Source organism: Orbicella franksi, chromosome 1 (assembly GCF_964199315.1).
Source record: "Orbicella franksi chromosome 1, jaOrbFran1.1, whole genome shotgun sequence".
Taxonomy (NCBI): domain Eukaryota; kingdom Metazoa; phylum Cnidaria; class Anthozoa; order Scleractinia; family Merulinidae; genus Orbicella; species Orbicella franksi.
The window spans coordinates 31588293-31604052 of record NC_138145.1 but is presented as its reverse complement, the minus strand read 5'-3'; the positions used below and the strand labels follow the sequence as shown (position 1 = coordinate 31604052).

The following is a 15760-nucleotide window of genomic DNA, read 5'->3' as shown; positions in this document are numbered from 1 at the left end:
AAACCAGTGCATTGGAAAATCCTACTCACCCCCATCAGACTTATTTTTCACTTGAAAGAAATTCTTGAAGACTGAACTTATTCTCCAAATTTGTTATTGCTATGATTAATAATTGCCAAACAATTTGGAGCGTACATGTAATCTTAGATGTAATTTCAGATCCCCCTGAAGCTGCATGCTCTACCCGTCTGATTTTGAATTAATCACCCAGTTACTCCCTGAATTGTACTCCACCCAGTCCAATTACTATAATTACTAATGACATGCATAAAGTATAACAGCACCATGAACACTTCAGGTAATTGCCTTCTTTAAATCAAAATTAAAGACAGATTTCATTGAAAATAATTAATTTAATTTTATTGTTATCACACTTTCTAAAACTAACAAAACACAGCTTCACCTCTACAGTTGGTATAGGAAAGAACAGCTTCTCCACTACACAGTTTGCAACACAGAAAACATGAAAGAACTCCAAGTGACAATATCACCATAACCTTGTGCATAATACCTGATGAACAAAATAAATATGTTTGCATCAGCATACCCTGGTCTGCACAAGGCCATATGTGCACAAATGACATCATAATGGTTGTAAAACACAATTTTACTGTACACATATACAGTGTTAATACACGAGAACAAAAATACCAAACTCCTATAGACCTAACCATTAATGTTCATTAACAATAGTCAAAGGGAAAATCATGCCCTGTATGTGTAGTGTTTAACAACCTACATTTTTTTGTCAAATTTTTTCTGCCAATAAAATAATTTTTTACTTGAGAAGTCAACACTGTACTAGTTTTAGACATCCATGATGTAACAAAATATAACATTATAACTATACTTGCAGCAAGATGTTAGCCAGGATTTGAAAGTGGGTGTCCAAAATCAAAAGAACAAGCTTAAACAGACAATTTACATGTATAAAGCAACATATTAACTTAAGATAATTAAAAAGTAGGCATCCACAGGAAACTTCCAGGGACATCCATCTGGCTAAAAGCCTGCTATAAAGCACATTAAATAGCTTCTCTTATCACAAATCCAGTTCACACAAAATTCAATTTCTGTCGATTTTTAGCTTTTAAGTTCACACTGGACAGTGTAACTTTTATTGATCTGATAAAGGAAAGCTTTCTTAGCATTATAAATTATAGCTTTTCTTATCACAAATCCAGTTTATGCAAAATTGAACTTTAGCCAATTTTCAACCTTTAAGTTTACCATTTCCTTGGAAAAACAGTCAGGAGTGCCCAAAGAAGAGATATATACATGTACCAAACTTCAATGATTGAAGTTATTAAGTTGCATAGTTGAAATTATGATGAATTATTTGGGTGTCTCAAAAACTAAGATCTAAGACCTAAGATCTAAGACCTAAATAAAACCTAACTGGCTAAGACCCCCTCCGAATCTCAAAAACTAAGACCTATGGCTAGGTATAAGACCCCCTCCCAATCTCAAAACTAAGACCTAAGACTAGGCCTCGATAGATTCTGCTCAAAAAATGTTAAAAAGTTGTTTAAAAATATCCCCAAAAGTTGCCAGAAGTTGCTCAAAAGTTGCTTAAAAATGCAAAAGTTGCTCAAAAATTTTTTATAGTTGCTTGTGTTTTGGTGTTTTTAGGACTCCACATGTTTCTGAAAAGTACTTTTCTTGACTGCAAGGGTTTCCTGACACGCTTTGCACCGCAGCTGGCCACTGACACAAGTACATGAGATGCTGACCAGGATATTCCTTGATACTGTCATAAACAGAGGATTTGCCCATCGACTTTTGCATCCGACTTGACTTGTATTTGCCATTGTTCTCAACTACAATGTGACTTCGAAATAGTGAAAATATCCCAAAAATATGCAAGCTTTTAGAAAAGATGCTGTAAAGTTGCTCACTCCAAAAAGTTGCTCAGCATTTAAAAAGTTGCTCAAAAGTTATCGAGCAGAAGCTATCTAGGCCTACCTAAGACCCCCTCCAAAACTAAGACCTAATACCCCCTCTGAATCTCAAAAACTAAGACCTAATACCCCCTCTGAATATCAAAAACTAACACCTACAGGCTAGGTGTAAGACCCCCTCCCAGTCTCAAAAATTAAGACCTAAGACCCCCTCCAAATCTCAAAAACTAAGACCTAATATCCCCTCTGAATCTCAAAATCTCATTTTTGGGAAATTATTTATAACAAGCTTAAATATTGATAACAATCCTTTTCATTTTTCATTTTGGCAAGAACATCTCTGAATGTAAACTTTCCAGAGCGCTTTTTCTTACCCCTTTTATCTTCTCAGAGGCCCAAATAATTTCCCAATAATATGCAACATAGTGTTTCAAAAATAGACTTGCAGTCTCTAGTTGAGCCCACGGTAATAAGCGAAGATGGCACACAAGGAACAAGTAAGAAATTTTTTTTACAAAGATTCATCTTGAACTAGAAACTGCTTTGAACATATTAATAATATGCTCCCTCATCATAGGCCTGCAGTGCATGCAGAGAGCCTTATGGTCCCTCATCATAGGCCTGCAATGAACGCAGAGAGCCTTATGGTCCCTCATCATAGGCCTGCAATGCATGCAGAGAGCCTTATGGTCCCTCATCATAGGCCTGCAATGCGTGCAGAGAGCCTTGTGGTCCCTCATCATAGGCCTGCAATGCATGCAGAGAGCCTTATGGTCCCTCATCATAGGCCTGCAATGCGTGCAGAGAGCTTTATTGAAGGGGTGAGTGCAAAACCATGCTAAGTGACGATTTGGGTGAAAAAAAAAATTTCACGAAAGGGCTTGAATTTTTGCATGTGGTCTTCAATGTAATAGAAAAACGTGGCCCTGTATTTTTGTCGCTGGTTTTTGCTTCGTTTTCGAGTTATAATCTATGCAAAAATACTTGGCTTTTCCTAGCCATGTCTTTAGGAGTATATTTGTTGAACAGCAAACAGGCAGACTGTTTATGGTGTATGATGTCAAAATCAAATCTCACAGCATATATAGAGCGGAAATCTGGGAACAGATTGTTTACGTCGGGTATTGTGCCGTGAGCACAACACGTGAATTGATCGAGAGTCAAAAGAAATTCATCAAACAAAAAAGAGATGTGCCGCATTAGAGCTCTGTCAACTAATATCTTAAGCATTGTTTTAAAGTACCTTGTATGCCTGCCTGGTGCTTGAGAGGCATCATAAAGTCTCGATAAACCCGTAAGTCATCAGCACGTTTTAAAGAATCAAAATGTGTTCTGAAACTTCGAAGGCAGCTGATATACCGTAATTGTGTTATCGGCGTTCAAAGTCAGATCGAGCCAGGCAGCAAAGTCCAAGAGCAGTTCTTGCCCAAGAAAAATACCCTCTGGTGAGTCGTGGCCCATTTGCCAAGCGTTGCTAGCGTCAAAGTTTGGAAAGCGAGAACTGGTTTTGGACTTATAAAATTTGTCTTGTATCGACTGCCATGTTTTCCCCGCGCACAAGGTGTAAAGACCCTTCCCGGCATGCATTGCGATCACGTTCTGCGGACGTTTCTCGAACTGGTAACTAGATTGTTTAAACATAAGAATGGCCAACAAGTAGCAATTGATTGTAACATAGATCTGTGATCCAGGTTGCGTTGATTTTATTTCAAATCGGCATGATTTGTAGTGTTTTGAGCTTCTGGGATCAGCAGACATGCAGATGTATGGAGACCCGTACGTTGCGCAGAAGGGTTAATCTGTTAATCTGTCAGCCCTATTTATAGCGTGTTTTCATGTGAAATCAACATCATTGAGCTTATAAGTTGCATGAAATTACCATTTTGCTGTTTTCTAAGTGAAACTAGCATCCTTGCCGTCAAGCATTAACGTGAAATCAACATTTTAACCTATTTAGACCTGAAATTAACATCATTGAGCTTATGCGCTGTGTGAAATTGACATTTTGCTGGTTTCTAAGTGAAACCAACATCCTTGCCGTCACATGTTAACGTGAAATCAACATCATTGAGCGTATGCGCTGCGTGACATTGACATTTTGCTGGTTTCTAAGTGAAACCAACATCCTTGCCATCACGCGTTAACGTGAAATCAACATTTTAACCTGTTTAGACCTGAAATCAACATCATTGAGCTTATGCGCTGCGTGAAATTGACATTTTGTTGGTTTCTAAGTGAAATCAACCTTCTTGCCGTCCCGCGTTAACATCAAATCAACATTTTAACCTATTTAGATCTGAAATCAACATCATTGAGCTTATGCATTGCGTGAAATTGACATTTTGCTCATTTCTAAGAGAAATCAACCTCCTTGCTGTCACGCGTTAATGTGAAATCAACATTTAAACCTTTTTTGACCTAAAATCAACATTTTTGAGCTTGTGCGTTGCGTGAAATTGACATTTTGCTGCTTTCTAAGTGAAATCAAAATCCTTGCGGACGCAGTGGGCCGATCCTTTGTTATGATAAACCGAGGCGAGACTTTGACTTATAACAAAGGCTTGGCTTGGCTATTATAACAAAGGATCAGCTCTGTTTATCATAACAAAGGCCCGGCTTCGTTTATTTGAAGACCTCGGCGGGAAAAGGGCGCTAGGTATTTTAATCAAAAGTGAACTTTGTCGAAAACGCTCCAAATTTTGCATGCAGTTTTGTTTAGGTATGTTTAACAATGTCCCATAGTTTTTCCGCTAAGCTTCGCTTCGTTTTCAAAATATTGCGTATGTAGAAAAACCACTCAGTTTTCCTAGCAGCGTCTTTATAAACGAAGCAAAAACCAGTGACAAAAATACAGGACCACGTTTTTCTATTACATTGAAGACCACATGCAAGAATTCAAGCCCTTTCACGAAATTTTTTTTTTCACCCAAATCATCACTTAACATGGTTTTGTACTCACCCCTTCAATTATTTTAAAAGTGCCTTCATTGTAGTTCTCTTTGGATTTTACGTCTTTTAGTATAAGGAAAAAATATCAGTCTTCCATGCCCCAAAAAGTTCTTTACTTCAATGTCTTGATTCTACAGATATACGTAAATTCAGTAGTGCAAGCTGTTCGTTTAGCATTTTTCAGTTAAGAACTAAGGAAACAGTAAAATAGGTCCATGATCCTAATTAGGAGGCCTCTCGTAAATGGACCAGAATGAGAAAGCTCAACATGAAATAGCACTGAACCTAGGCTTATACGTGTTTAGGAGATACCAAAAACCACATGATTTGTGAATCATTGCGGATTTTTTTGGGGGGGAAGGGAGGCATCTTTCTAGGCGACTGAAAATTATACCAGGCAAGTGGATTTTGGGAGTCACTTGCCCAAATGGCAAGTGCTGTCAAAATTAAGTTTCCAACACTGATTATTCAAGACAGAATTATACAATTATGTAAATAATTTAGAAAGTGAACAGAAGATAATACAGCAAAGTCAATGGAACCTGCAAAAGAGCAAACATCTCATAGTATATTGCACAGTAAGAATTAAAGTGACAACAGGATCGCTTTGGACCTTAGCCTGGAGGAATACACAATCTAAAATTTTTTTAGAGAGTGCAATCATCCATGGTAAACAAATGGTCTCATAACTAATAAGAGCTATTAACAGTTTATCACTCAATCAAGGCACAACAAAACAAAACAGGTACATGTAGCTTGACTGTGTTGTAGCAACAGCGGAATTTGGCAATTTCAATTAACACGTTTTATCTTCCTGTTTACATGTGTTTTCAGCAGCTGCTTTTGTACATCTTTACAATAAAATACACTTCCATGTAAATTAAGGTCTGAGAAATTTCTGCAAAAAAAAAAAGGTTCAAATTTTTTCTTTTCTTTTCCCTTGCAAAATCTGCAATAATATGATCACTTTACACTGCCTTTGTGATACATGGTTTTTGGCACAGAGTGGGCCTAAGGGGGTTATAAATTGTCAAAAAGACTTTCAGAAATGAAAAATATTACTTTTGGCTGCTTGCTTTCTTGCACATGTATACCTAGACCTACCTGGACCAGGTTGTTCAAAGCCCAATTAAGCTAACCCAGGATAAGCAAGAATTTTGATTTCAGTTTTGTAACTTTTCAGTGTGGTTTTGTGTTTAAATTGTCTGTCCTTCATTTTAATTTGAATAATCTCAATCTACACAAAACATAAGCAGTGAAAAACAATTTTTTTAAACAAGAAAAATTAATACTTGAGTTAACTTAACCCTGAGTTAGCATTAACCGGCTTTCAAACAACCCAGCCCTGTTGTTCAGTTTCCACATTTTTGAAAGATTCTTCATATCCATGTAATTATAAGGAGAAAATAATCTATTGTTAATTTGATCATTGCAGGTTAGTGAAAAAAACTAACTAAAGGCAGTTTTCATTTGAAGGTCCTTAGCGTTAACACGGGAAACAGGTTAAAAGACTTGGAAATATCCTCTCCAACAATGTGAACAGAACTCATACAAAGCAAAGAGAAAACAGCTTAACTTGAGCCATTCATGGCAAAAGAATATATCACCAGAAATTATTCAAGATAGCCACAATCCTTTTGAAACAAATGGTTATTTTTTATTTGTAATTTTTTTTAGGCTGACACAGTCTACAAAAATACTCCTGTATGATGACCAGAATATATAATTTGTGGGAAACAAAATTCAACCAGTACTGTACAGTAAATACATTTGAATGACATAAATTTCCAGTTTGAAAAGTTCTCTCATTGGCTGAACTAAAGAGTTATACATCAATTGGCATTTATCCAATGATGTCACCACCTGATTTAAAAACATTCATAATTATTTGTATGAATAAATTTAGAGCCAAATGTGATATTTGTCTGCTATTTATGAATACACATTTTTGTCTACAAAATTCAAGACTTTTCTGTTCTTTTTTCCAAGACGAAATTTTCTTGAAATCTGCAACCAGCTGACCAACATTTCTCCTAGCTAGCCATTATCAAGCATTTGTTGCTTCTTTGAAAGACCTCTACACTCACTTTCACTTCCCCAGACTTAATATTTAGTTTTGATCCATGCACAAAGTTTGGAAATAAAGTGGTTTGCAGATTTCTAGACTTTTTCAAAGAATTCCAGACTGAAGGACCCCTTTCTTCGGCTGTATGGAACAAATAAGGACTGTAAGGCCAGAATAAGACTCCTACAAAACAAAGTGCTTCAATAGTGATAACCATTGATTCAAGCTGGAACAAAGTGTTGTCCTGTCTTTTACATATCTGGTGATGACATGTAAGGCAGTCACTTTTGTTTCTCGGGTAACCCTGCAGGATTCTTCCTTATCAAAAGCAAAACAATTCAACTGAAGCTTATACCACAATCGGTCTCAAAACTGGATTCAAAGATACGGCTTTGCATAAAATGAAGCCATAGACAATTAAACATATATCTCTCATTCCACAACTAAAAATTCAATGTGCTCTGTGTGTTGAAAATTCATACTGTCATAAAGTCCATGCATGCTTTTGTTCTCATTTTTTCCGCAATCTCTCAATCCGTTTTAACCAGAGCCCATCCTTGACATGTCATGCCATTCATGTAAGATACTGTGTGTACTCTTGACTCACTGACCCTTCAACAACTTGCAAAAAGTTGATTTATGAATAAACCTATCCTTCTCAAACCAAAACATGCACGCCCTCATTTTCTTCTGTCACCCCGCAAAAAAGAGTCGTTCTCTTAAAGATGTATACGATCACGCAAACGTGGTATACTAAATACTACATGTACGTAAAACTTAATTGTTCGAAGCCTAGGCATCTTGTCATTCGCACGACATCCACGCGCCAGTGATGGAATTCTATTCGCTTCATTAGCGACCGAGGCTCACTAAATAAATAGGAAATACCAACCGAAAGCTGTTCACGTTTAAACTGGCTTACAATGCAAAATCCACAAGAAACGTAAATGCCTTCTTCAAAACTTCATTAAATATTTGGTATCTTTCGAGATTTTGCCACTCAAAGAAGATGGAAACACGCAAATTATCCGGTATTTGCGGCTTCGCGCCATGGGGTGACAGCAGGCACACAAATGTAAAATACTCACCAACACAAAATTAAGGAAGACTGAAATAAAAGATCCCCTCGGCAATGGAATCTTACAATGCAATCTCTAGATTGACTCACATAAAATGACAACACACAGAAATAGTCCTAGCAAGCCTGAATACAAGCACCTCCAGGTAACACACGCATTGACATGGGTTAACATGCAGACAGATTACATACAATCAGCCACAACCGGCTGCAGTATATGGCCTATTTTAGGTATCTATCCTGTTTCAATTATTTTAGGTACTTCTGTTACTCGTAAAAAACGATTCTAAGTGCAAGACTACTTCTTATTTCGCTCCATCGATGATTGACTTGGCTTCAAAATGACAGTGCTTTTTGTTGACAAGTCCAAATAACGGGATGTTGGTTAGAAAGTGTAAACGCTTCGTTGTTATCATGAAAATAAGAACCATAACTTCGAGTTTGAAAAAATAAAAAATAAAAACCCTGACACTGCTTATGGTTTTCTGCCACAAAATTTTATCATATGGACTGTAACCTAGCGCACTAATAATAAGGTAAAAGATTATAATCTTAGTTAAATTCCGTTTGCACTAGCGAAAACGAAGCCTTCGACTCCCTTTGTTGTAGCCATCAACAGGCATTGCCAGTAGAGAAAAGGAAACTTATTCTTTGTAAGACTTCTTGCTTTGCAAATCAGTATAGGGTGTAAATTTGTATAATATACAGGTTTTAAAATTCGTTGCACGTAGCTAAAGAAGCTTACATTAAGCTGTCTGAACGCGCCTTGCAAAACTTAAAGGACTTAAAGCCTTGCTGGAAACTGCATCCAAATTGATTACAGCTACGAACTGACAATTAGAATAAGATCGTACGTTTTTGATAGAAAAAGCTTTTTCTTGTGTCCACTCTTTCGACTATCTGGTAGTAAGCTTGTAGTAGTGTTTCGTTGTATAGCATGACGATTGTAGATCTCGGCAATACGGTACATAAACAACGACACTATACATTGAACAAGGTGAAACAGTCCCCTAAATCTTGTATTAGTTTTCACTTACCCATACTTCAGTCTTTCCCACAGTCAAAACAATCCTCCAAACCATCAGAAGCAAAATCTTGGTGCATTATTCTAACCGGAAAGTACGCAACATCTCAAATTCGCGGCCAAGGTTTACAGCGGAACAAAGACTGGTCACGTGCTCTAAAGAGGCGGGATATTGGATTCAAAAAGACAATTATGGTCATGAAGAAAAGTAAACAAGATTTCGCAAAAGACATCCTCTTGGAACCCTACGGTTTTGTAGAAACAAAGAACATGTGATTATCAAAATGATGGTCCATTGTGCCATGGTTTTTTTTTTACCGTCGGTATTAGAGATTATTAAAACCGGATTTGCGTAAATGAGTGAGTAGGTGCGCTCCACTAATCATTTCCTCCAGAACAGTAAGACTTCTGCTATTTGTGTGTTTTGGTGTGAAAGGAAAATCTACTGCGATGTATGGAACTTCCTCGGCTTAAGTTCGCCTGTGGAAGCGATCAGGATCTAAAACTGTCTTAATTTGCTGGGAAACTGAAATTTCAACTGACGTGTATTAAACAAGGTCAACAAGGCAGACAAGGGGTGGAAAGAGGATGTGACTGAGAGAATGGTCGTCAATTTGACTCATACAACGAAAGTATTTGTTTCAAAATTACTTACGGCTGTTTCGCCTAAGTAGAAACACCGGACACTTGCCGTCAAAATAGGTAGTCCTGCAAGCCCTTTGCAACTCGTGGACGCGTCACGCAATTAGTGCGTGACGAGCCAGTACCTTGCGACAACAGCGACTATTTCGGATAGTTGAGAGCAACGATAAAATCTTCCAGTTTCAATCCTCAGTTTTTGATTTCCTATCGAGAATTTGGTGGTAATTTTTCTATGTTCAAGATTTTTGATAAGCGACCATCTCCCACAAAATCCCCTGTCCAAAAAAACTCACAAATATACATAGCCAACCGGGATGACATTTAGGGTTGATGGTTGACCAGTGCTTTTAATCTCCAGCACAGGGAGTATATATCTTGTTGAGTAGGATGGAAGAATCAAAAGAATGGAAAGTTTACCTTTGTCTCTTGTTGTCATCTCCGGTTGCCTCATAACGTACAAATCACGTCAGGTTGCCCAAGCTCGGAAAATGAGCTTCTGTATATGCGTTTCATAAATGAGTAGCATTGGGCCGGGGTTACGCAACAGTCGAAATACAAGGATTTTTATGGGAAAAACGGTTATATTCATATACTTAAAAAATACAAAGGGGTATGAATAAAAATAAACCTACCTCGCTCCAGGTGTATGTTTTCTTGTTTCTCGTGAGGTTTCTGGGCCAATTTATGGCCATTTAGGTGGTTTCTAGTCCCACACTTTCACTGCTTTTTCCTCTTTTTCCTCTTTATTCTGATTGGCTGGGCTTCTTAATAATTATTCTGTTGAAGACAGTGAGCAGCGTAGCAGTCTGCGCTTGTTAACAAACTGGTGACCGCTTCCTTGCGTTCTTGAAGTGTCTTTGAAGAGGATTTAGACGAAGTTTTGAACGGTTATACTAAAACAATTATACCGTATTCGCTCTCGATTTCTAAGCGTGACAGTTGACGAGAGAAATTTCATGATTGTTACACTACCCAGTTACCGTTTTATGCCCACTCCGCTGACTAATTGTTGCGCCATCATTGAAACTTTCCTTTTTTCCGGACTTCTTTTCAAAGCAACATGCGTCTTGAGAAGTGTTATTTCTGTTCGTCCACAATATATCCAGGACATGGAACAGTATTTGTAAGGAACGACTGTAAAGTAAGCTACCATTCTACAACTTTCTTAGTTTCACAGGATCACTTATTTTCTGCTTTTTCTTTGTCTACACCGCATTGCTACATAATTCCATTTTAGATCTTTAGATTTTGCCGTTCCAAATGCCATAAGAACTTCAAGATGAAACGAAATCCACGTAAAATCAAGTGGACCAAAGCCTTCAGAAAAGCAGCAGGCAAAGAGCTTGCCATAGTAAGTAAAAAGCAATCTACAATCTCAATGGTCGCTGCTGGTTTCGCCCCATGGCGAGTTCGCCCCCACATCGACTCAACTGTACTTGATCGAGTTTGCCCCCAACCAGATCGAGTCGCATATAGAGATTATTCCTCGTTCTTTTATCCACTGCCTTGGCGAGGAAACTTCGCTTGGTGGCGAGACTCCCTGGTGGTGGCGAGATGACCGGTAACCGTTTGACTTAATTTGTTACTATGTGCGCGCCGGCTGCAACAATCATCATCTAAGCTTATCAAACATAGATAGACTGAAATGGTTCTTCGAAAACGTTTAATAACTCGATAACAACCACGTAAATACGAACACAAAATTTTGGGGCGAACTCGAAATAGAAATTTTACAGTGGGGGCGAACTTGCCATGGGACGAAACCGGTGTTATTCATCTCAATATAGGGACAACAACAGAGCAACTCCGTAGAGTACTAAACAACCATGTTTTGGTTAAAAAATAATGTGACAAAGAAGTACATAACGTTACGTAAAATATAGAAGTAGCAACAACAGTAGCGAAGATTAAACAACTGGGTTCAAGCTGACGATAGGGCATTGTTTGAATCAACTGTTGAGCTGAAGTAACTCTTTTTACAAAGAAGTCCAAATTATTGCTGCTGCAGTGAGTGAGCCTGAAGTGAATGAGGCAGCTCTCTAATTGGGAAATGGCCACATTTTAGGGGTCTTGAGCACATTTTGCGTAACAGAAGGAATTGTGGTATCGGTAAGATCACAGGCACAAGGAATTGTGGTTATGTGCGAATGGCAGAATTAAGGTGCGCAGTCTGATCTTGTACTTTCTCTTGCATCATTGGTCACAGTGTACGAAGGCGAGTGACAATTTTCAATGCATACATTGCTATTTTTGACGCTTCTTTTATCGTTCCAGTTTTCCTGTATAAACTTTTCTTTGTAAACTTAGTCACATTGTAGGGACCATTCAGAATACATTTTTGTGAAATGAAAGGAGTTTTTCTATAAGCATCAAGTGTTATTTGTAATCTGTTGAAATTAATATTATTTTAAAAATCGCATATTTTAGCGGTACCATTTATATATTTTATCTGCACAACTTTACTCAACATTTTGGAAGAATATACATGTACTTCATTCAAATCCTTAGCAAAAATTACGGCTTGTTGTTATTAAAAATCTCAAACCGGAAGTCATTCATCCATGGCCTAAAACCTTCTTGAATGTTGTATTTCTCATGTAATATTCGAATTTAGAAACCTTGCAACAATGCAATGAAGTTTCTGGAAACTCCAGGTGTACTTGAATAAGAGCATGAGTTTCGTCCATAATTATGAGAGAACAATGAAAATGTAATGAGGCTTAGTGCTGCATGCAGCCGAGTGCTGTAATCCAGTTTGTTATTGTTACCAACCATCCTGAGTTCTGTATGGGAACAACCCTGCACTGCATTGACACTCCTTACATCCTTCTTCCCTTTGGGAGCATTTTGTTCCATTTAGGTAAACTAGTAGTATGATAGCACAATCAGTCAAGAAAGAGTTTTTCTTTGCAACAACGAAAAGCTCACCTGTCCCAGTGCTAATTTCTTACAATGGCCATTTATTTATTGATTGATTGATTTACAGGACAGTGCATTTGAATTTGAAAAGAAAAGAAATGTTCCAGTGAAATACAACCGTGAGCTGTGGTCTAACACAGGTTTGTAATGGTGAACAGAGCTGAGGTGTCAGTATAAAATAAAAATAGTTTTACCAACTGCTGACGATTTGATTGAAAGATATATGCCAACAGAGCCTGACATTATCTTCTCAGTGGCTCACTACAATATACTATATACTGTAGTTTTGTTTCTTTTTGTCATGCAAGACAGAGGGTTTGTGCTGATCACACTTAGTGGATTGACTCTACAGTACATGTCTCTCAATGCACATTCATTTATTTTGTCTGAAACTCTTGGTCCAAAAATTCTGCTTTTAATCTTCAGGTTTAGTTTATCTCCAAATGTTTGCAGTAATAGACCAATTTCGATATATTAAAATTCAGCCTAAAACAATAGACCTCAGCACAAGGCTTTAGGGAATAACTACAGAGTTTGTGAGTTTATTCCCCAGAGCCTCATGCTGAGGTCTAAATTGTGTTAGGCTGGATTTTAATATATCGAAATTGGTCTATTTTAAAATGTATTTAATTGACAGACATTTTATATAATATTTTTAGTGAGAGCCATGAAGAGAATAGAAGAAATCAGAAGCAAGAGGCAAGATCTTCACATCAAAAACAGGTCAGTTGTAACTGTCATCGCATGATGCTGATATTTCTAAAAGCAGGGATCCATATTAATTTTGGTTTTTTCTCCAAGTCGTCAGCCAGGCAAGTATGTCAGGTGACATACTTGCCAGGTAAAATTTTACTTGGCTGTTCAGTAGGGAAGAATGGCAACTGACAACATGTGAAAGAAAAGTTTACTTTTTTATTATTTTCATGTGGCCAGTCTCCCAGAACATCACTTCCCTTTGACTGCCATGAAGGCTGAAAGGAACGCTTGAATCACTCCTGCTCGTTTTTCAATTTGCCTTGTTGTTTGGTAATGTTAACATTACTACATATTGTAAAAGCCACATCCTGATCAAAACAGCTGATGCAATCACACCATGTGTTTTTGTGGATGCAAATGCAGTACAAAGCGTCCACAGCTGACAAAACGAAAATTGAGCCTGCAATGATTTCATACATGGAAAATACCGCATCATCCAAGATAATGGACCAAAATTATGATTTTATCACAAAAGAAAGCTGCAAATCGTTCTCTGTTTTCTAAAAGTTCCAGATGGTCAGTGCAGGGAACTCATAAGAAAATATAATTTTTTTTTCTGGTAGAGTCAAACTAAACTTGTCTAGGGGATGAGTTTTTGATATTTTAGTTGTCTTGGATGACTGGAGGACTGAGAAATTCAATATGAATCTCTCAAAAGTCACTGGCAAATTGTGTTGATTGTATTGTTGAGTTCAGATGGGTTTTTGCCGGTTTTTATCATTAGTTGCTTAGTTTTTGGAACTGAATGTAATGTTTCATTATCATTCTTAGAGTTCTTTCTTTGAAATGTTATCATGACACATGCAGAAAACATATCCAGTAGTATTCATTTAGACCCACCTAATTCAATAGAAGAGCATGGCATTTAACCACAGGCTAACAAGCTCTTTTTGTGTGGTCATTAGTGCTTTTCTATACCTTCATTGGTCAAATTAACCTTTCCAAAGGTGTTGTTTAGGGCTTTTAAAACTGATTTAAACGAATTGTTTAAAAAAGCTTTGAAGTATTAGCATGGTGTTTGCTGCTGTTGTTCTGTGTATATTTTTTTGATTTAAGAAAGTATGTGGTGATTGTTGTACACTTTGCTGTTACTTTCCAGGTTAAAGCCTGACAAACAACTTAGAAAGGAGTCTGAGATGAAGGAGGTCAAACAAGGAATCACACTCATTGCACCGCCAGGTCTGTAACTAACTGAAAACATGTTTTGTTTGGGGAGTAAGGAGCACCTCATAAAAGAACTTCCGTTTTAGGGAGTTTTCAATTGTTAAAAAGTCTGGAGGTACACTGTAGTACTGATTTAACCAAAGATCTAAGAACTTTTGCTCATGATTGGAAAGCAAGTGAAACAGTAATTTTCTGGGAATTTCAGTTGGAATTTGTTGACTATGTTTTGAGGTACAGAGTAAGTCTGACATCCCAGTTGGTAGAAACCATCAGGTTCATCAGAAAGTTCCGTACCGTGTGGTCATTTCTCTCAGTTTTTGTAGTGAGGGTAAAATAATGTTAAGGGCCTTTACTTTTTATTGACAAGTTGATTTTGCAATTAACAGTTGACTATATTCAACCATTGTCCCAACTGGTCCCAAGATAGCATTCTGTTCTGATGCTTGTGTAGCAGATTATTGCTAGGCCAAGCTAGATATTCCTCTAATTTCACAATAAGTTGTGTCTTGTCAACACAGTAGTCATAAGATTTGCCTTATGTCCCTTCCCCCTCTTTCATTTTTCAGTTACTGGAATTTTAAATTTCCTCATCCCAAGCCATCAATTTTATTTAACTTTCCATTAAAACTAAAATTTGGAAAGACTATTGTCAAAGTGTAGACAAATAAAACATAGCACATAATCTCTTAGGAGACAGGTGACTAATATTGTCTTCGTTTGTTGGCCTATTAATCCACCAAATATATCACTATCCGACAATGGATAGCCTTGTTTGATTTGTTTACACTTTTCCAGTCTTTGAAGAAATGGGCCATTCAAAGATTGACCCGAAAACTGTGTTTAATTGCAAGTTCTACCACTCTATTTTCAGTCAAACAACTCGTTGCGGTGGTATGGATTTGCAACAAGGGTGGTTGATGGGTGCCCTTCATCCTCTCTTGATTTGCAATCAAACATCAACGCGACAATGTCACACTTAGCTTTCAAAACAGAAAACAGTTGTCCAAACAATAAACCCTTGAAAGTGAGGTCTTATGCGTCGCGTTGCGCGGAAAAGACAGCTAGTGACAGTATATTTTACTTTTTATTTCTTTTCATTTACAGTTGAGAAAAGAAAACTTGGACAAAAGATCTCACAAGTTATGCAAGAAGCTGAGAGTATGGAAACGGAAGACTAAGACGAGCGTAAGACCACTGACTCTATCCTGACACTGTTGAATAAAATAAAGAATCTTGACTGAATAATAACTTGTGTATCTGAC

At 37.4% G+C, this 15760-nt stretch overlaps 2 protein-coding genes across 4 annotated transcripts in view; one reads left to right on the top strand and one right to left on the bottom strand.

Annotated features, from left to right (window-relative positions):
• LOC145503189 (semaphorin-2A-like) overlaps window positions 1-10604 on the bottom strand; it is a 35074-nt gene extending 24470 nt beyond the window's left edge. Inside the window, exons 1-3 of one of the 3 annotated variants that reach the window (XM_081482649.1) lie at window positions 9673-10604; window positions 9031-9173; window positions 404-511 (exon numbers count right to left, since the gene is read on the bottom strand). In XM_081482649.1, the coding sequence (XP_081338775.1) occupies window positions 404-511; window positions 9031-9034 (112 nt within the window). In that variant the 5' untranslated portion in view covers window positions 9035-9173; window positions 9673-10604. Of the gene's footprint in view, window positions 1-403; window positions 512-9030 lie in introns of all 3 variants that reach the window. The other 2 variants (XM_081482657.1, XM_081482665.1) reach the window with 2 other exon arrangements.
• An 84-nt stretch (window positions 10605-10688) lies between these two features.
• LOC145503275 (putative ribosome biogenesis protein RLP24) lies at window positions 10689-15746 on the top strand. The gene is made up of 6 exons (XM_081482774.1): window positions 10689-10800; window positions 10897-11010; window positions 12646-12718; window positions 13238-13301; window positions 14434-14513; window positions 15603-15746. Exons 1-6 carry the CDS (start codon window positions 10720-10722, stop codon window positions 15674-15676), a joined length of 486 nt encoding a protein of 161 aa, XP_081338900.1. The 5' UTR covers window positions 10689-10719; the 3' UTR covers window positions 15677-15746.
• Window positions 15747-15760: the final 14 nt, after the last annotated feature.

Coding starts and splice junctions, on each gene's coding strand:
- LOC145503275 (XM_081482774.1), top strand. CDS start 10,720: ATGCGTCTTGAGAAGTGTTATTTCTGTTCGTCCACAATATATCCAGGA. Junction 11,011..12,645: donor CAGGCAAAGAGCTTGCCATA/GTAAGTAAAAAG, acceptor ATTGATTTACAG/GACAGTGCATTTGAATTTGA. Junction 13,302..14,433: donor GATCTTCACATCAAAAACAG/GTCAGTTGTAAC, acceptor GTTACTTTCCAG/GTTAAAGCCTGACAAACAAC.